The 20,400-nt window shown below is 45.9% G+C and overlaps 1 protein-coding gene across 5 annotated transcripts in view; it reads left to right on the plus strand.

The window, feature by feature from the left end:
* TENM4 (teneurin transmembrane protein 4) overlaps positions 1-20,400 on the plus strand; it is a 760,950-nt gene that overhangs the window by 693,549 nt on the left and 47,001 nt on the right. For all 5 annotated transcript variants that reach the window (XM_019530413.1, XM_019530416.1, XM_019530415.1 and 2 more), the window contains 3 exons: positions 5,214-5,446; positions 13,782-13,936; positions 17,323-18,200. In XM_019530413.1, coding sequence (XP_019385958.1) covers positions 5,214-5,446; positions 13,782-13,936; positions 17,323-18,200 — 1,266 coding nt within the window. The remainder of the gene's footprint in view (positions 1-5,213; positions 5,447-13,781; positions 13,937-17,322; positions 18,201-20,400) is intronic.

Raw genomic sequence — 20,400 nt, forward strand, 5'->3', positions numbered from 1 at the left:
GATCTGCTCAGGTCCCTTCCGACCCTACGAACTATGAAACTATGAAACTACAGGAGAGAGAAAATCTGACAAGGAGAGCCCCCTTCCTGCCCCACTTTGCAGTGTTTTCAGCTTTTCCTCCAAGTGTTACCAGATGCCTTCAGGTCAGCTATCTGTCTAAGCTAGTTGGGGCTCATCCTTTGGGCAGACACACCACAAAGTAAGATCTGGTCCCCTTCCCAAGTGCCACTCCAGTCCTCTTCCCCTCTGAAATCTGTTGCTCTGCTTGGTGCCCTGTGTTCCCTGCCTGGTCTCATTTATACACATCCTTTTCTGTCCCACAATGTGCCAGAGATCCACCACTTCGGAGCAGACTCAATTAAGCAAGTCTGCTCTGCATGTGAGCTGAGGCAAACTGCGCTGTGCCACGTGCAGTTGTGTAAGTGGAGAAATGCACATCAGCACGCGGAAGAGGCGGAGGTGCGCTTTTGAACTAAAGCATCTCCGACATGTTTTAGTTCAAAAGCGCACCGCCACCATTTTCTCAGCACTGATGCGCATTTCACCGCTTATAAAACTGCATGTGTCATAGCGCCAGGCACTTTTCAAAGCACCCGGCATTGTGGCGCTTGCATGTGTAAAAATACCCTTAGGTACTTAAGACATGCCTGACCCTATCCTGTGCTACTAATAAGAGGCATGGAAGAAAATCAGCAAAGGGAGGCTGGGGGTCATTTGAATCAAGACTCAACATAATGTGAGCATTTAATGAACTTTTCCTAAGGCATCATGGATAGCATCTGCAATTTAAAGAAGCTGTCTCGCTTTTGCTGTGTTTTGGAGCACAAGTCTTCAGCTGATTTAAAGTGATGTGCCTCCACTAGCTCTGACTAAGGACCTGACCTTTGATACTGAATAGTGTGCCACAAACTCTCCCAAGAGCCTGGCTAGGATTCAGCTCACCTGATTACTGCTTCTACAGATTATTCCTTTAGAGCTCTAAAGTACCACAGTGGCCTCACATGGTGTCCTCTGAACATGGGTAATTGCACGTGGTATCAGGAAAGGTCTGAAATCAAGTCAAGGTGCTCACTCTCAGTCCATGGTGGCAGCATCACCATGGAAGACCATTAAGCTGATCTTGCTTAGTGTTATAGCTTACTCCTTTGGTCTGATTCTTACTGTTAGTTGCCTTTGAGAGTGCAAAGTGGAAAAGCTGTAGGACTCAGCACGATGCTGTGCAATGTAAACCAGTACAAATGAACTAGATGCCTCTTACTCCCGCTCCCTGATCTAAATGCATGGCAGCTGAAATGACAGAGGTTGGGGTAAGACCATTTCCAGCTGCATTTACAAGAGTAATGTATGCCTCAAGAGCCTTTCACTAACCCCTTACCAGTTGAACTCCAGACCAGCCTTTAAGGGATGCAGTTATTACCCTCTGAGCAGTGCTTTATTTAAAATCTCTTTCTTTGCCTTTTCTGTTTCACTTATTAGTAAGTATAATAATGCTTCTGTGGCACTTATAGAGGATTAACACTAAATGCAGGCAGTCAAGTCTGTAGTTCTGAATCTACAATGTATTAGCATCTGTGAAGTAACACTCATTTGAGGAATCTAAAATCAGGACCTCGTCTAACCTCAGGTTACCAGCAGTGGCTATTAACGTTACACTGATGTGACAGCCTTTAATGTCACAATGAAATTAGGACAGAAACTGGCATTTTCATTTTTGTTTCCTCGCTCTTCAGCAACCATGTTGTTCTCACCCGCCACATGGGTTAGGATTGGGAACCGCTGTGGGGTTCTCTCTTATTAAGGAAGATATAGCAAAAAGACATCCTTGGTTATGAAATGCAAACTACCAGACTAAGACTATGAAGAGCAATAGCAATAACAGGGCAAGGGAGGACTCTTGGGCTGTATGGCAGCTAGGACTCCTGGGTTACATTGCTAGCTCTGTCACTGGCTCATTTCCTCCTTGGGTCAATCAGCTGCTTCTGTTTGCCCATCTGAAAATTGGTAGCTCTAAGACTTAATTAAAGCTCTTCTGGATTCCTCGGCAAAAGATGCTAAAGAATTGCAAAACCTTATTTATTATTAACATCCTCCTCTGTCCACCTTCCTCACATAGCAGTGATCCTGGGCAGCTCAAAGGCTGACTGACATTCAGCTGAGCCTTGTGAAGATAGTCAGCTGAAAACACAAGGGCCTGATCAAAGTGGAACAGTAGATTCCCAAAGGAGACTTTTTTCCACCAGGGTTGAAGCCACTTGCTTAGTGTGAGTGACATGCAGGTAAATGAAATAATACCCTACCAGCCTGCTGTCATTGGAAAGGAATGCAGATGGAGACGGAGCTGCCAGGTTGGAGATGTCTTGAAGGTCAGAGCATTTTATTTAGCAAGAATCAGTGTCATTTGTAGAGATGAAATCTGTTCAGACTTTAATAGGATAAATCACAAGGGATGTTCTAGGATAAATCAGAAAGGCTTTTTTATTTCCCAGGGTGTTGGGTAATTTGAATAAAGAACCAACATCACTTTTTAAAACTGAGAAGCATGCGGTATTTAAAAAACAAAGGGGAGAGATTTTTTTTTTAAAATATGGAGGGGTGGGGTCAGCATGACTACGGACAGACATTTCTGTCTGGCTGCATATAGAATAATGGATTATTTAATGTCTATTGAGTGCAGATTTGTCCTCCGCGTTTTGTAAATTTTTGTTCTTGAATTTATTTGTGGATCTGATGAGTTTGGAGATCTTCTGGATGCTTTGGGGAAATTGGAGTATGTGATGGGAGAATTTTTCAGGCATGTCCTCATAGTTACCTTGCAATTCTGAGAAGGTAATACAATTGAGTTCATGGAGTAGGTATTATTAGTTTAATCTGTTGGTTCCAGGGCTCAGAAGAGAGTGTAAATCAATAGCTAGTGGTAGCAAACATTTAAGCTTAATAAAAGAAGAGATAATATTAAACCATATATAGTTTCCTCCAAAGACACTGGCTTAAATAAATAAGTGTAAGCTGAAGTCTGTTATTGTTTCTGGCTAATTCCATTCTGCAGTCTCTATTTAGGAGCCATTACTGTATCTATTTCTGACTTTGGTCTCAGGACAATTTGGTGCAGTGAGCACTTACAGAAAACAAAATATCGCCTTTCAGTCAGTCCACGTTGTTTCTCACCCATCCTTTCCTGTTTTCCAGAAAGCACTAAATGAATATGGTGACCGCAGGGGACTGGAAGCAAGGGTCCACGGTTCTGTTCCCTTTACTGCCACTGGCTTGCAGTGTTACTTTGGGCAAATCACTCAATCTCTCATTTTAAGAGTTTGATTGAATGCCAGGGCAAAACTCTCCCTTACTTCCACAGAGGCAGAGTACAGCCCTTAAAGCAGGGGCAGGCAAAACGCGGTCCGCGGGCCGGATGCTGCCCGCCAGGCCGTTCTATCTGGCTCACAGGGCCTCTAAAAAATTTAGAAAATTAATATTTATCTGCCCCTGGCTGCCTGTCATGTGGCCCTCAATGGCTTGCCAAAACTCAGTAAGCGGCCCTCTGCCCAAAATAATTGCATGCCCCTGCCTTAAAGACGTTGCTCAAGAAAACAGGAATTTTACTGTTGAGTTCAGAGGGGGGAGAATCAAACTCCATTTAAGTAACGTTACTTTGCTCTTCAGTGCGGCCCATAGATCTCAAAGCTCTTTACAAATAGGTTGTTTTCTGTTCATTGCCACCATTTTACACATGGGAAAACTGAGTGACAAAGAGGGAAAGTGGTTTGCCAGAGATTAAACTGCAATGACTCCCAGTCCAAGGCTCTATCATCAGAACCTCGCTGCTTCCCCATAAGGCTCATGATTAGGGCCCTGAGAAAATAGCGATTTCGCGGGCTGCACGGAAACCACAAAATTTGCCCCATGCCGTGATTTTTCAGCGTCGTGAACATAGGTGGTGGGAGGCCAGGGCTAATAGGGCTTAGCCCCCACAAGTGCAGGGCAGCCTGGGTGCGGGTTCTGGGTGTCTGCGCCATGGGGGACGGGTGCGCACAGAGAGACACGGAGCCTGCGGGTGGCCGGGATTGCAGCCAGGTGGCATGTAAAGCACTGCCCACCACAGCAGGTAAGTTGGGGCAGGGGAAAGGGAAGGGGAAGGAGTATGGGGTTGTGCAGATTGAGGCCCCCATGGTGAGGGAGGGAGTGGGGCAGAGGCAGGGGCAGGGGTGAATGGGGCCCCGGGGCAGGTTGCAGGGGGGCCCAGGTGGGTCATACAGGGGAGGCTCAGGAGGCTGAACCTTGGGAGAGGCTCAGGGGGCACGTGCCCCCTGGATTTGTGCGTGGGGCAGAGGCAGACTGCCACTGCGGGCTGGGCTCTGCACCCCACTGCTGGTGCCTCAGAAACCGGCTCCGGGAGCCAGTGGCAGCAGGCACGTGGTGTCATGCACAGCAGCTGCTCCCAGGGCAGTGGCAGCAGCACACAGAGCCCAGCCCGCAGCAGCTGCCCGCTTCCGCCCCACACACAAACCCGGGCGGCACGTGCCCCCCAGACCTCTCCTGAGGTGCGTGCAGCTGCGGGAGTCCTTCCCCCCACGCCTCTGGACAAGCCACCCAGGCTGCACGCGCCTCACGACCTGCCTGGGGGCCCCATTCACCCCTGTCCCTGCCTCTGCCCCACTCCCTCCCTCACTCTGGGGGCCTCCATCTGCACCCCCATGCCCCCTCCCTGACTTACCTGCTGTGGTGGGCAGTGCTCCACATACCATCTGGCTGCAATCACGGCCACCCACAGGCTCCATGTCCGCTTGCACATGCCCTTCCCTCCCCCGCTGCAGCCACCTGCAGCCCACTCCCGGGCTGCCCTGCGGCCCTCTGTGCTGCCCTACATTTGTGGGCACTAAGGCCCATTAGCCCTGGCCTTCCACTGCCTATAGCCGCGTGCCTGCAAAGTATCATTTTTCATGGAACTACTAGGACCCGTTTGGCGAGATCAATGGTAGTTTCGTGAATAATCCATGAAATATGATACTTTACCCGCACACGTTGTGAATTTTCAACAAGAAATCCATAATTTTCTCAGGGCCCTACTTACGATGCACCCAAAATTAGTACTAACAGGAGCACATGCAATAACAAAGAAAGCCCACTACATCCGCCGTATTAGTGCTGCACATTGTCCTACAGAAATGGATCCTGACATCCACCAAGGAAAATAACACTCTTGTGCATTTGGTTTTCAGCCACAGCCCAGCACATAAGTATTACCTGACAACAGACCCAATCACTGGCTCCATCTACCTCTCTGACACTAACAGCCGGCGCATCTACAAGATCAAGTCAACCACAGCCGTGAAGGATATTGTCAAGAATTCAGAGGTGGTGGCCGGGACTGGGGATCAGTGCCTTCCTTTTGATGACACCCGCTGCGGAGATGGGGGCAAAGGCACCGAGGCTACGCTGACTAACCCCCGGGGTAAGAAACCAGCTCTTCTTAGCCAGTGTGTTTAAGAAATGGAGTAATAGGCCTGGAAACACAGTGCAGATAGGGCAAGTGCAACCACGAGCACCCCACAGCCAACACATTATAGTAACTTATCCTTGAGCAAGGACTTAAACAAGGTCAAGTAAGTGGCTCTTCCCTAGGCACATTCAGTCCTTGTCCATTTTGGTTGAAACTGCAAAGAAGGCTTCAAGTTTGAGGGATAATATTGTGTACCTAAGTCCAATGAGAACCAAACTAAAATCCACCAGTCAAGGTTCAAGCCCCACTTAGCCACTGAGTCATACTCAGGCAGCATGGTCAAAGAGACAAAGTGCTTTAGAAAGACCATTCTTTACAGTTGATCCACTATAATATTTTCATCTGTCCTCTTTACTCCACACTAAGTGGAAGCTAAACCATTTAAACTTTCATCTGGTTTCATTGAAATACAAAGCTATGGTGGCTTAGCTCCACTGTGCCGGAATAGGAGCAGAGAGATTCAATTGTTTCAGTCGATCATCTGACATGCACTCCCAAGTGTAAGTTGCCCTGTCCCACTTTTAAAACAAAATGTGATATTATATCTGCCCACACAGAGGAAGTAACAATTCTTGGTCTGGATTCAGTTCAATTCAGTCAGTTTAATGAGGCTTTCTTGGCATAAAAAAAAGCTGAACAAATGTTACTACATATCAAATTGAAAGAAACCCACAGGTGCCTCTTCATATACCCCAGGGTTATATAAAAGTGCCTGATCTCTTGTGTTCCCTTTGATCCCAGCTTTGTCTACAGAAGCAATTTTATGTTAAATCTGGATAGTTAAACCAGTGCACAAGGCTACGTGGACGCTAATTTTGATAGGAGTGTGTCATTTCAGTGTAGCTTGAACTTGTTTGTGATCAACTGTACCCCCAAAGTGGAAGAAGAATGGTGAAGCCAAAATAAAAACATCTACCCTGGTTAAACCAAAGTTAGTTTTAGTCAAACTGGTGCAGTCCTGTGCGTAGGATTCAGATTGCCCTTAGACAGTCAAGCCCTTTCTACAGTTACCAGTCCCTTGAGCAATCCACTGCTTCTCGGGAAATCAGCTAGCGTCAGGGGGTGATAAACACAGGGAAGAAAGCGCTGCTGGAACGCACATCTAACACAAATGTTGGTGACCAGAAAGCCCACGTTCCATCCAAGGATTAAAACAGAGGCATATTTTCATTTCTATGTATGTGTTTTCTCACTAGCGTGGGGGGAAGTTGGCAGGCCTTTTGTTTTCACTCCGTCTTGATAGACTCGGTTACAAAGACTTGTTCTCACTTTAACAGTAGATTGTATTCAAATGCGAGGGCTGGGTCGCAGCCAAAGGGACGTTTTATTTCACTTGAAGGAAACCCCTTCCTTCCTGCTGTGTGAGGAGCTGCTGGATGTGTCTGAGAAGGGAGAGCCTCTGCAGAGAGTGGCTCAGGTGGATGCCGTTGCAAACAAGGCATATATTCACAGATGCACAGAAGTTCAGGGACCTCGTGAGATCATCGGGTCCAGCCCCCCTGCTCTGGGCAGGAAAGACTGCCGGGGTCAAATATTCACGGAGCCCATGTTACCTAAACCTTTGTTGTATCTCCTGCGAGTCTTCTTGCCTCTTGGTGAGGACACTGAGTGGCTATTTTTGAGGTGTGGGCTTGAAAAGAGCAGTATCACACTTGGGGCTGTAGCTGAGCTGTCCGTGCACATTTGGCATCGTCAACGTGTTTCAGGTAGCTAAGAATTTGGAGAACTCCTGTCTCCCCTCTGGATAGCTGTCTCCAAGATGGTGGACCTCCCTCGGGATGTCCGCACTAGGATAGCATCGCAAACAGGTTTCTGGGACCTCTTCCCATGCTGCTTTCATCAACAGTTGAGGCGGAGGTAGAGAGGCCGGGTATTTCTTGGCTAGGCAAGTTAGCAAATTCTTTTCCTTGACACGCTGATAACATTATTGTTATTGCATCCAAGAAACGCAGGCTGATGTAGCAACCTTTGTGTCATCTCCAGTCGTGAGTCTTTGTTACGTGCGGGCCAGTTATGTTTCCTGGCAGGATGCAGAGGAAATTAGCTCCAAACACCTTGTGCCATTGTACACTGAAGGCGTCGCTGCTGCCTGCAAAGCTTTTACGGGACCGCTCACAGATGCCTGGAGTGCTCTGGACTACCATTGAAGCTATTGCTAAGCAATATTTACTATAAATATTGACAAAGAATATAGCTGCTTGCACAGAGACTGTTGAGAAGAATCCTTCCCATTTTCAAAGGAAAAACAGAGTGAAAGAGAAATCGAATGACTTGGCCATGAGGTTAATGTACTGTCTAAATATATCAGGCCTGGGATAGGGAAACAGAAGACCTGTTACCTTGTTTCTTGTGTTGCTTTGCTTTTCTATCTTGAGAAAAAAAATCACTGCCTCTCTAGGCTTTGATTTCCCCATCCTGGAACAAAAGGGGGATGTATGTATTTCATAGACTACATAGACATTAGGGCCTGAAAGGGACCTCACAAGATCATTGAGTTCCCCTGCCATAGGTAGGAAGTCTGCTGGGGTCAAACGATCCTAGCAAGATAAACATCCGAACGCCTTTTGAATGAATCCAGAGTAGGTGCTTGCACCACCTGTCTGGTGCAAGGGTCTGTTCTAGACCCGGGACACTCGGACTGTAAACCAGTTTTTCCTTATGTCCAGTGTAAAATCGGCCTTCCAGGAGTTTGTGCCCATTAGACTTGCTATCCCTTGGGGGGCCCTGGTGAACGGCTATTCTCCCGGGTTCTGAGGTACCCCCCTTATATACTTATTTATCTCCCTACATACTATTTTTAGTATGTTATTATAGACTTATGTAAGGTTTTATCAGGGGAACAAAACTCAGGAGTTTAACACTTCCAACTCCATAATTGAACAACTGGATCTGTCTGGGGTACGCTTGGGATACGCCTACACTTGCCAGAGTGCCATACTGCAACATGCGGCCCATGCGGGCTACCTCTTGAACAAGAAGTGGTGTAGCTGTCCGTGTGCCACTAAGCTCTGCTTCTCAGAAGGGGCAAGTTCGTCTTTTCATTTCTCCTGCTTCACTGCAGGACCTCTGTGGGCTTTGGAAATGTTGCAACATATTCATATGTTGACAGTGGAGAAGACATCATGCAAAGGCCCCTACACACATGTTTATCAATGTTATTCCTCGATGTGCGCAAGTGCTATTTCTATCCGGAGCTTGAAAAGTTAGCTGATGTGGCCCCAACAGAGGTGACTTGAGTCCCATTCATCTCAGCAAATAATGAATGCCAAAAAATAACTCCCACTATATACTGTCAGCATTGCTTGGTAGCTCTCTGCCCCTTGGCCCAGCAGAAGTATTCAGTGGCTGCTCTTGCATAGTGGGGCTTTATTTTGTAGTGCTACAACATGAATGAGATTTACTAGGAGGTGTATTATCAGTGGTCCTCAAGCTGCCCATTGTCAGGCTCCATAGCCTCTTTGGAGGAGCAGCACAGCTGTGAGAGAAAAAGGCAGTGGAAAGTAAGAAGGAGGGGCTGGACTTTCTGCCACACTAGCTGAAGATACCCAGAAGCTCGAGCATCTGCTGCCAAGGGAAACTTTTGGAAGGCCCAGCTGACAACTTGGTTCACCGCTGCCTACAGGACTTCGATCTTTGTAAGTCTGAAGCTGCTTTTTGATGTACAGGAGCAGGGATTTTTATTTCTAGCAGAAGAGCAAGGACATCTTTCCAAACTGTTTCCATGTGCCAGGGAAGCTTTGGCCTTTGCTTGCACTTGCACAGGGATCTTTGCCTGCCAAAAATGATTCCTGATATAGATCAGCGGCCCCCCAATCTGGTTCGCGTATCACCAGTGGCACGCAAACAACCTGTCAGTGGTACGCGTTAACAGGTTTATTATAATTACTTTATATGGCCAAAATTTGCTGGTGGTACTTAAGGTTGTATCCTTTTAAATTGGTGGCGCGCCATCTGTCAGAGTTTGGGAACCGCTGATGTAGACAATGGAGAATCAGCCCAACGTAACAGATCCTCTCTTCTGACTCGCCGTCGCCTGTTCTATCCAGGACTTCCTGCTGGGACGTTTTCAAATGACAACAGATAGATCCACACATAAAATAAGGGCCAGTTGCAGCAGTGATGCTATTTGTCACATCTATTAGGAACTGGTCTGACACTTCCAACTCATTTGCCATAGAGCACAGCAAAGCCTTTCAGATGCTAATGAATTTCAATATACCCTGTAAATGAAAGTGTTATCACTTTCTAATTATCATCTGCTAATACCGATCCTCTTCTACAAGCAATCTAAGCAAAAATTAAAACTCCAGCTTGTCAGAGCATTCTGTTTTCATCTAAGCACTCGCCAGTGGTTCTCATCAGGAAAATGTTGTGGCAGTCGAAATTGCCAAGAAGCCTGCAATTAACAGAGATCCTTGTGACAAGACTGACACAATATGAAGACAGTTTCAGAAAGGGGAAATGAAAAGAGTCCATCCATTTAGCACCACAAAAGAGATGCAAAATGAAGAAATTAATTTGGGGACAGATCATTTCTATCAGCATGTAGTGCTGCATGCGTAAACAAAGCCTCAATTGTGCGCTAAGCACTCATCAATTCTACCAGAAATTAAAAAAACAAAACAAAACCAAGAACAAAAACAAAACCAAAAAAAAACCCAGGCAAGTCAAGTGGTTGGTCAAGCAAGCAGGAAAGCTTCAGTTAATAGGGTGAAGTTACATATTACACTTAGACAATGATGCCCTTAAAGCATGAGCATCCGCATGTTAAAGCTCATTAACTCGTGCTAAGCACCCTCAGGGTTACACCACTTCAGGGAGGGTTAACTCTGGGCCACGATCCCTAGTTTGTGTTAGGGTAACGTCAGTCTGCTCCACGGAGATAAAATGAGCAATTCTGCAGTCCTCCGGAATCCCAGGATGCACTGCTCCCAGCCCTCTCCCCAACCCAGGATAGGGAGAGAGCCCAGGTGGGCTCCACCCCTGCTCACCAGCCCCCCCTAGTGGCACATGAGAGCAGTGCAGGCAAGAAACAGCATTAACCCTTTACATGCTACTGCTCGCAGCACTTTCTAACTTAAACGCTGCTTATCGTTCCACAGACTGAGTGTGGTCTAGGTGCAACTTGTAACTTCACCCTATAGATTCCTTCACCATCTCTAATTTTATCCGGGTATTTTGCAAAAGACTTCTGCCAGGTATTTGGCCTTCAGCACAAACATCCGACCCTCAGGTATCAATTTGCATTCCAGCATTGCTCTGCGTTGTCCTCGTGCTGTGTGGTCCTGGCGTGACAAACAAATACCATTGTGTCAAAGCAGTCCACCAGCACAGCTCATCATCGTGACACTTCAGCGACACTGCAAGCCCCGCTTGCTACATGGGAGGTCAGACTATCTCCCAGGAACCAGCACGATTTCACAACTGCGGTGTCCTCTCAGACCATAATGTTCGGTGGTCCTTTCTCAGGTAACATCAATGGAGGCCTCATCTGAGTAAGGTAACCACCAAGCTCTAACAGTGCATGGCATAACCCAGCACCGAGGATGCTCAACTCAGGGATCAGACCAGCACACAGTACAAAGGGGGATCGACTGGAGCATAAGACAATATTGCGCATAGAAACCCCAGTCGTTCTTTTCTGGCAGAACATGGCGGTGGGTGCTGGGTTCAGTTTTCTGTCTGAAGGCCCTTGCCTGTGGGGCCCTGCTCATATCCAGACTGCCCTCCCTTCTCAATATCTATGAGTCCACTGTGAGAGACAGCGAGATGCCTGTGGCTCAGCTGCCAGCAGCACACCGATGACACCCCATCATATATTTCATTCTCAACTGACGCAATCACCGCCACTACTAACACATCAGGCTGTCAACAAGAAATCATTGTGAGCAATGAGAGCCTGGCTCAGGTTGAATCCAGGCACGGGGAAGTTGAAATGGAAGCAGACTCCTGAGTCACTAAGTTACAGCCCCCTGCTATTGCAGGTATCGCATCCTATAACTCCCTTTGTAAACCTCCTCAGAGTAATTAGGTGCTTTGCTCTCAGCAGTCTTATGGGAATGTTCTTCTAGGCTTTTCTAGTGGATTGGAAGCAGGAAATCCTTTGAAGAGCTAGCCAAGATGATACCTCCACCAACAGATGCTGTCTCCATCAAAGGCACGGAGCCATGCAGCCCTCGTTCTTCAACCCTCGATGCTCTGTTGCACTCCCCCCTACCTGGTACCTAAAATTGACTTCTTCACTTCCTGCTCACTGGGGAAAATTGTCCTTTCCTCCCAGATCAAGACCTGGCAATGACGGTCTGTGCTTTTGCTACTTCTGAGCAGCCTTCCCTTTGGTGACTCTGACCCTCAATGTTAGGAAGATGCCCGGGCCTCACCTAGTTAAGGATCAGGCTGTCTGCCTTCTCCTGTTCCAGGGCATCGCAGACATCAGGCCTATCTATTGATTCCCCAGAAGTTTCCAGCACCAGGCTATGGATTTGGTTTTAATCTTTGGAACAGTTACCTGTAAAGCATGGTGAGGGCTGTAATCGCACAGAGCCCAGGATGAAGCGGGTGAGAACAGGGAACAAAACGTTCTCGCTGTGCGACAAACTTCCAGGTGAGATTAGGTGAACACGGAGTTTAACCAACGGCAAAACCTTCTTCTTGGAAAAGGCTTTTCTGCCATCCGAAAGGTACTCAGAATACTAACGCCCTCTAACTAAAAAGCCCTCTATAAACCCAGCCAAACAAAAAAGGAAATGAATAAAGCTAAGAAATCAAAATCTACCCTCAGAGGACGTAGAGGTAGAGAAAGGACACAGTGCCAGGGATTCATGAAATGCACAAAGATCTTTCATTCTTATTACTGAATACACTTGTGTGATGCACGGCCTGAGATGGATTAGGTAGAGAGCTCTGTTAACTCCAGTGAAGTTACTCTTGATTTACCTCGGTATTTCATAGACATTTCATAGACATTGGGGCTGGAAGGGACCTCGGGAGACCATCGAGTCCAGCCCCCTGCCCAAAGGGCAGGCAGTCAGCTGGGGTCATAGGATCCCAGCAAGATAAGTATCCAAAGGTATGAGAGAGAGGTGCATGGAGCCCTTAGTTTCTCCTTTCTGGCTTGGCCTGTAGCTCTACTGATGACCTGGCAAGTTACTTTGTCTTTCATCCTCCTGATTTGTAAAATGAAGATGATCATGCCTACCTCATAAGGTGCTGCAAGGCCTAATTAGAGAGTGTAAAGCCCCATGAAATCGTCTGATGAAAGATGCTTTAGAAGTGCCAGATACAGATAGCTTGGGGAAAAGATGACTTAAGGGAGGTTATGCAAACATGACAGAAGGAGGAAGCTAAGGGGAAGGGAAGTGGCCCAGCTCTTTCAGTGAAAGCAGTGAAGCAAGGAGCAGTGGTCTGCTGCAAAAGGTGGGAAAGTTTCAATCAGAACTTTTGTTGTATGAGAGAAAGGAATCAGGCAATAAAATAAATCAGATCAGGGATGTCAAAGTCACCCCTCCTTGCAGCCGAGATCCGGACGTGGCAACAGCAGGGCAAGCAAACGCAGGGTGCGTGGTGGTGATGCAGGGCTGAACTCAGCCACTGCTTGCCCCCCACCACTGACGGGCTTCTCAACAGCACTTTGTAGCCCGGGCTTTGGCAGCAGGCCCCACTCCACTCACTAGTCCCTGTATTCCCCCCACAGGTAAGACAGCATGGCCCCACGGGGCAGATTTGGCCTGTGGACAATATGTATGATACCCGTGACTTAGGGGAATTCAGAAACCACACAGGTAAAATCCTACTGAGGTTAAACCTAGGAAAGGCCCTCCCGCATCCAGGAAGTCAAAATTGATCAACCTATCGGGTCTTTCTCATCAGCGATTCTCCGATAAGCACCCTGCAACCATGTCTTCATTAAAACCTTTGGACATCAATACCACAAACCTGTATTTCAATGCCTCTGTGTAATGATGCTGAATCACTTAGAAAACGGTTCCTTTCAACAGTTCACTGAAAATCACATGCTGTTTCCAAAGAATGAGCAGCGATCCCTGGATAAAGTTGTAGGACCTCCTTCTCTGCTGGTGATGAGTAGAAATGACCTCAGCGGAGGAGGGCCAATTTACCCCAGTGGCGAATTGGCCCATTACGTAGCCAACTGCAGTAAAATTAATTCTTAATCCATGAAGTGACTCGCGTCCAACCCCCTCCCACCCATTTGACTGAGCCGGCTGAATGTGCTGTTACCGTCAGGTGACCTTTCATTTCTAATTGTTCTCTTCTCTTCTTCCTCTAGGCATCACTGTGGACAAGTTTGGGCTGATTTATTTTGTGGATGGCACCATGATCAGACGCATTGACCAGAATGGCATCATCTCAACCGTGCTAGGTTCCAACGACCTGACATCTGCCAGGCCCCTTAGCTGCGACTCTGTCATGGACATTTCTCAGGTACCACAAATGTTATTAAATCTGTTTTACTCCACAATATTTAATACTTGCTGTCCTCTGACGGCCAGACAAACACTTGCTTTTTTTGTCACTATATAATTCAGTGCTGCATAGTTTTAGGACTGGCTCAAATTAACATCTAGGAAATGGTGACTGGGTGTTGTGGTTGGTGCCAAAATTAGCAACAGCAGGAAAACAAGAATTTTGAATTGCATCAGATTGCAAATCGGTGGCAGCTACCATCACGCAGGGCATTTAAGTCCTGCTGCTTACGGGGGGGAGGAGGGGAAATCTCCATTTGATGATTGCTTTATTTCTGGATGATGAAGTATGCAAACCTTTTACAGCCCAGGACTCAGCCCTTCCCAGAGCGCCAGTTTGGAGGTACAGTCCTTTAAAACCTTTTGTGCCACTTATTATGGCATGGCTAGAAGAATGTTGCCCTGTTCTGCAAAAATACAGATCATAGCTGGAGGGCTAAGTACTGTTATTCAGCCACAATGGATGTCAATGGGGTTTCCCTTTTGTAACTGCCTACATAATTTTCATGCTCCCTTATGGAATCTGTTCTTCGTGTTTTTTTCCCCCCTAATTTGAAAAGATTACCCTCACTTCTTTGTAACAGGTTCCCACTGTCTGCAATTTCTGAACAGGCTAAAATTACAAGTTTAAAAGCTCTCACGCCTCGTAGAGAGAAGTAAATTTTGATGGTTAAAGGCCATCTTGTATTATAATGGCTCCCATCTCGCAACCATATTCTTTTCTGTTAGTGCCAGCTACAGCAAGGTTATTGTGGTCCGAGCTTTAAAAAAAACCAACATTTTCAGCCAGGCTCTGGCTTTTATGTAATAATGTCCCCTTTAAACGGTCCTGAGGTAGATTCAGAAATGTATCGTCTGCAGTGCCTTTCTTCTGCTGCTTTCAAATGAAAAGAGCTGTTCTCCAGTACCAGGGTCTGCAATGGAAAGCTACATGACAGACAAGGGTTTAAAAAAAATCAACTTGGGAGCTATCTTTTCATCATTTACAGTGGCTAGAAAGGTCTCTGCAGTCAGGCCCCTGAGGCTCTCTGGGACAAGAGGGCATGAAATATTTAGCTGCCGACACTGACAAGAAATGGGTTTTAAGAAATTGAAAATTCCCTTGTCAGCTCCAAGTAAACCCTGCTCTTGATGCTAACTCAAGGCTGCAGTGGAGCAGTGCTTTCAAGACAATTGGAAAGTATGGAGGCATGCATTATTGAAGAGAAAACCACAGGCTATAGTGTTTTACCACAGGAAGGGTTAAAGCAGGCCAGGGGCCAAGAAAAGAAAGGGATTGTGAGAACAGAGCTGAGCGTCTAGACAGGACTCAACTTGCCACATGCAGCGCTGAGATTCATGCCTCTGAAGCTGGGCTGTCCGAAGTCAGAGTAGACCAACATCTCTGGCAGCTGAGAAATAAATAAGCCTAGAAAGGCTTCGAACATGAGAGATCACAAATAAACCCAGGCTACAGCAGCAACATTGGACAAGTGGATCAAAAGCATGTGAGGCTCCTGTGGGTCTGACAGGGTCTGCTGTGCTCAGCCTCTTAGAGGGCATTGATATACGTCCCTTTTCATCCCGTGACATGCCAAAGATCCAGCGGGTTGCAGCAGACTCGATTAATTGAGTCCGCTCCAGATGCAAGCTAACGCGTGCTACGCTGCGGCACGTGCAGTTGTAGAAGCAGCGAAATGTGCATCAGCAGCAGTGCACTGTGATGATTAGAAATTGAAGGTGTTTTAGAAATTTAGGTTTAAATTAGAAATGACGGTGTTTTCGTTCAAAAGCACGCTGTCGGCATTTTCCGCGTGCTGATGCACATTTTGCCATTTCTGCAACTGCACGCGCCGCAGCGCCAGGCATTTTTAAAAACCCCCGGCACTGCAGTGCAAACATGTGCACAAATGCACACAGAGCCCCAGCAAAAGTGAATGTATTGGGCCTGAGGTTGCCAGGGTCCCTTTTACTTCCCTCTGAGCAGGCAGGTGGCCTGGGAAGATGGGAAAGAGGAGGTTTATTACAGAGGCAGGGTGACACCCTGAAACTGCATTGCACTGTCTGTGCCATGGTGTGTCTCATTCGACAATGCCTGAAGCAATGCTGTGTGGTATCGTTCGACTCCCAGCATACAGGCATGGTAGGGAGGGGAGGATGGGGCAAAATACAACTCTACTCTGTACCTTCTGATAAGGTAACATATGATCCCTTAGGGATCGTAGCAAGCCTTTCTAAATAAGTCATTCTGTGCAACCAAATGGGACTGTATAGCTATGAGACAGCTTTTAATAATGGTCATTCAACGGGCTATTTAAAAGCCTTATAAACATTCATAGATGACCAAGTACATTGTCCAGAGCTGTTCTCTGAACACAGCACTGCAGATCTCTTTCAATGCACACATGCTGTGCAAGGATTTTGGATCGTTAGCTGGCTCCTTTCAACTCACCATTGAATCATTCCTGCATTGATGAAACATGAAATAAAACAAAATCATCACCAAATGTATTTCTATACCGTTTGGTAAAGATCTGTAGTCTGGGAATGGAAAAAGGACTGCAAATCATGTTGACATTTCTACACTAGTCCAACTTGCTCTCAGTGCTGAGGTAAAGTCCCCTTAGGTATGGCATTATTCTTGGCAAATTAAACGGTATCCTCAGTTGAAAGATGGTGCATGGTTAAAGAACAATATTGGGATCTTTGACTCTCATTTCTATTGCTGGTTCAGTTTATGCATCTCTGTAATGGGTCAATACAATATCAATACCTATCATTTATATTGAACTCAGTCTTTAATGAAGCATAATGAAAAAACCCACCTGGAAGAAGCAGGCATTTTATTTCAAACTGTGAAATTGAATTCCTTGAGAATTGCTGTTTATGTACGTTCACAGGAATGAGACCCTGAACTAAGTTTTCAAAAAAATGTTCCTAGTTCGTGTACACAGAATTTGTCGTTGCAAGGCAGTAGTATAGTTAATGGCACAAGCAGTTGTACACAAGCCATGCAGTATGCACATACACTTTAATCACTTCTGGAACATCTATCCTGTGCTCTCTAGAATGGGGGCTATCTTATTATTATTTGATATTATGGCTCCCAATACAGTGTAAATTAATAAGAAGTTATTCCTTTATCCCTTTTTCAGTATTTCACCACTCACTTCTCTGTTACCCCATGCCAAACATACCACATACCCGGATAGCATAATGATTTGGGGAGGGAGGGAGAAAGGAGTGGGCAGATGGATGGATGTATGGATGGGGGCTTTTAGAAGTTTGATTATTAAGGGTGACTGTAGGAATCAAATAGAAAGAACAATGTTTTTCACCATTTCTTTTTCAATGTCATGTTGTTAGGTTCGTCTAGAGTGGCCCACAGACCTGGCAGTCAACCCAATGGATAATTCCCTGTATGTCCTCGACAATAATGTCGTGTTGCAGATCTCTGAGAATCACCAAGTGCGCATTGTGGCAGGAAGGCCTATGCACTGTCAGGTCCCAGGCATTGACCACTTCCTCCTCAGCAAAGTGGCGATCCATGCCACCTTAGAATCTGCTACAGCTTTGACTGTTTCTCATAACGGGGTCCTGTACATCGCTGAGACAGATGAGAAGAAGATCAACCGCATCAGGCAGGTCACCACCAACGGAGAGATCTCTCTTGTTGCTGGTGCGCCAAGCAGCTGCGACTGCAAGAATGATGCCAATTGTGACTGCTTCTCTGGGGATGATGGGTATGCAAAAGATGCCAAGCTCAATGCTCCTTCCTCCCTGGCAGTGTGCGCAGACGGGGAGTTGTATGTTGCCGATCTTGGAAATATCCGAATCCGCTTCATTCGGAAGAACAAGCCGTTCCTCAACACACAGAACCTATATGAGCTGTCCTCCCCTATAGACCAGGAGCTCTACTTGTTTGACACCAATGGTAAACACCTTTATACCCAGAGCCTGACCACAGGGGATTACCTCTACAATTTCACCTACTCGGGAGATGGAGACATAACCCTGATCACTGATAACAACGGTAACTTAGTCAATATTCGGAGGGATTCCACTGGAATGCCACTCTGGCTAGTGGTGCCAGATGGCCAGGTCTACTGGGTGACAATTGGCACCAACAGCGCACTCAAGAGTGTGACAATGCAAGGGCATGAAGTGGCCATGATGACGTACCATGGCAACTCTGGTCTTCTTGCCACCAAGAGCAATGAAAATGGATGGACAACATTTTATGAGTAAGTACCATTAGAATGATATGCCATGGGCCTTGTGTTGTATTCACTGATCTGTTCATTGGACAAAAGGTACTCGTTGTAGAATGGCTAGAGTAAGAAGAGAATTTTGCACCATATTAGGTGTGATAGAAAACTTGACAACAGATGTAACAATGGAAAATGAAACACGCTAAGCACTTAACAATCACATTTATCTCCAAAATTAGCTCTTGCGTCTAATCTGTGAATAAAAATATAGAGGTAAACCAAGAGGAAGAGGAAAAATACAAGTTATTTTGTGGGTATACTTATAACAGTAGTTAGTTATTTCTTGCCACCCAGTAAGATGGAAAATTTGTGAAACTTGTCTGCTCTGTGCCTCCATTCATTTCAGTGGAGCCATATGATAGCTATAAACCCTCCAGAGTTCCACATAAGGAAGTATTGTGTACTGTCTGGAAAAGAGAAATGGGACTCTGGATTTAGGTAGGTCAGAGCAATTCATTAGCAAGCAGATGTTAAAGGGATTAAGAACTTGCTAACTGACAGATCTCCAGCAGTATTCATTCATTTGAAATCCCCATCATAGAGGAGTATTTCTATTGTGATTCTACTAGGATTGGATCTTCGCCTGATTTTGTTCAAAACTCACATCAGTGATCGAGATGTCAATATAAAACCATGGCTGAGAAAATTCACAGGCGGCAATTAAGATGGGTAGAGTGGTAAATAATGGGAAGTCATCTGGCAAGATCTGGATTGCCTGGTTAGCTAGCCCCATTCCAACAAAATGGCAGAAGATTGTACGTGTGGGAGCAAGGAATGCAGACCACTGCCACAGGATGGGGCACCGTATCCTGCTAACACTGTAAGGCTGAAAAAGGTCTGGGGATAGTAAGAGACAATCAACTCAACCTGAGCTCCCAAATTAGCCGTATCCAAAAGGGCTAATTTGGTTATATGGAAAAGGTAGCAATGAGTGGGATAAGGGGTGATTTTGCTAGCTTATATGGCAACGGTGAGGTGGACACTACAATGCTGCCAGTTTTCTTGTTTAAATTTTAGAAAGAAATTTGAAAAATTGGAGAGGATAAAGAAAAGAGCCACAACCATTATTCAAGGGCTGGAGAAAACGCTTTACAGTGAGAGACTTAAAGAGCTCGGTTTAGTTTATCAAAGGGAAAGCTGAGAAGCACCTTGATTAAAGCATGCAGGTGCTTTCGTGGGCCAAAAACACCTGGTACTGAAAGGTTTTTTAATGTAATGTACAAGGGCATAAAAAAGACCAAGCCAAAGCTGGAAGCTAAAACCAGATAAATTCAAACCAGAATATAACATGATTTTTTAACAGTGAGGGCACTTACCCAGTTAAATAAACTAATAAAGGAAATGGTGGATTCTTTATTTGTTTCTTGATATCTTTTGATTGCCAAATATAAGCTATTCATTCATCAAATGCAGAGTATTGGGCTCAGTACAGGGATAACAACTAAGCGAAATGAGAGGTGTGTGTTAGTGCCTCAAGAGTACTTCTCTCAGGGCACGTTTAAATCGAGTCACAGAATCCCGGAGTGGGAGGAACTTCAAGGGTTGTCTGGTGCAACACTTCACACAGATGCAAGATTCGGCATTTCTGTACAACCCCAGACAGATCCAACCCAGCCTCCTTTTGCAGACCTCCAGCGAAGGAGATTCTGCACTTCGCCTAGGCAGCTTCTTAATATTGTCCTGCTGTTCTGGCAGCTAAGAAGTTTTACTTGCTCTAAATAAGTTTTGCTGCTGTTTAACCCCATTGCTATCCTGCTGTCTCTGGCAGGGGAGAACAGCATTTCTTCATCTTTAAGGCATCTTCTTTTCAAACATTTGAAAACTGCTATATCATATCCTTTCTTCCAAACTACCCACGCCTAGTTCCATCAGCCTTTCCTCACACCTGCTTTCTTCCAACCCTTTATCGTCTTTATCATTCACCTTTGGACCTTCTCCTACTTCTTGACATGCAATTCATATTGCATACAAATCCTGATACAATACTCTAGCTGAGGTTTAACCAGCACTCAGTAGAGCATTACAGTCACCTCCTGTATCCTGCATATAATGCTGTGTTGTTCTGTTTAGCTTTCACTTAGTCCAGGGTAATTTCAGACACAACAGCAATTACCATGCATCAGCTTTTCCTCAGTGAGTCTCTACCCCCCGTTAATTCAGTTTAATTTGATTA

This window comes from Crocodylus porosus, unplaced genomic scaffold (genome assembly GCF_001723895.1).
Source record: "Crocodylus porosus isolate Cpor-Errol unplaced genomic scaffold, CroPor_comp1, whole genome shotgun sequence".
Classification (NCBI taxonomy): Eukaryota; Metazoa; Chordata; order Crocodylia; family Crocodylidae; genus Crocodylus; species Crocodylus porosus.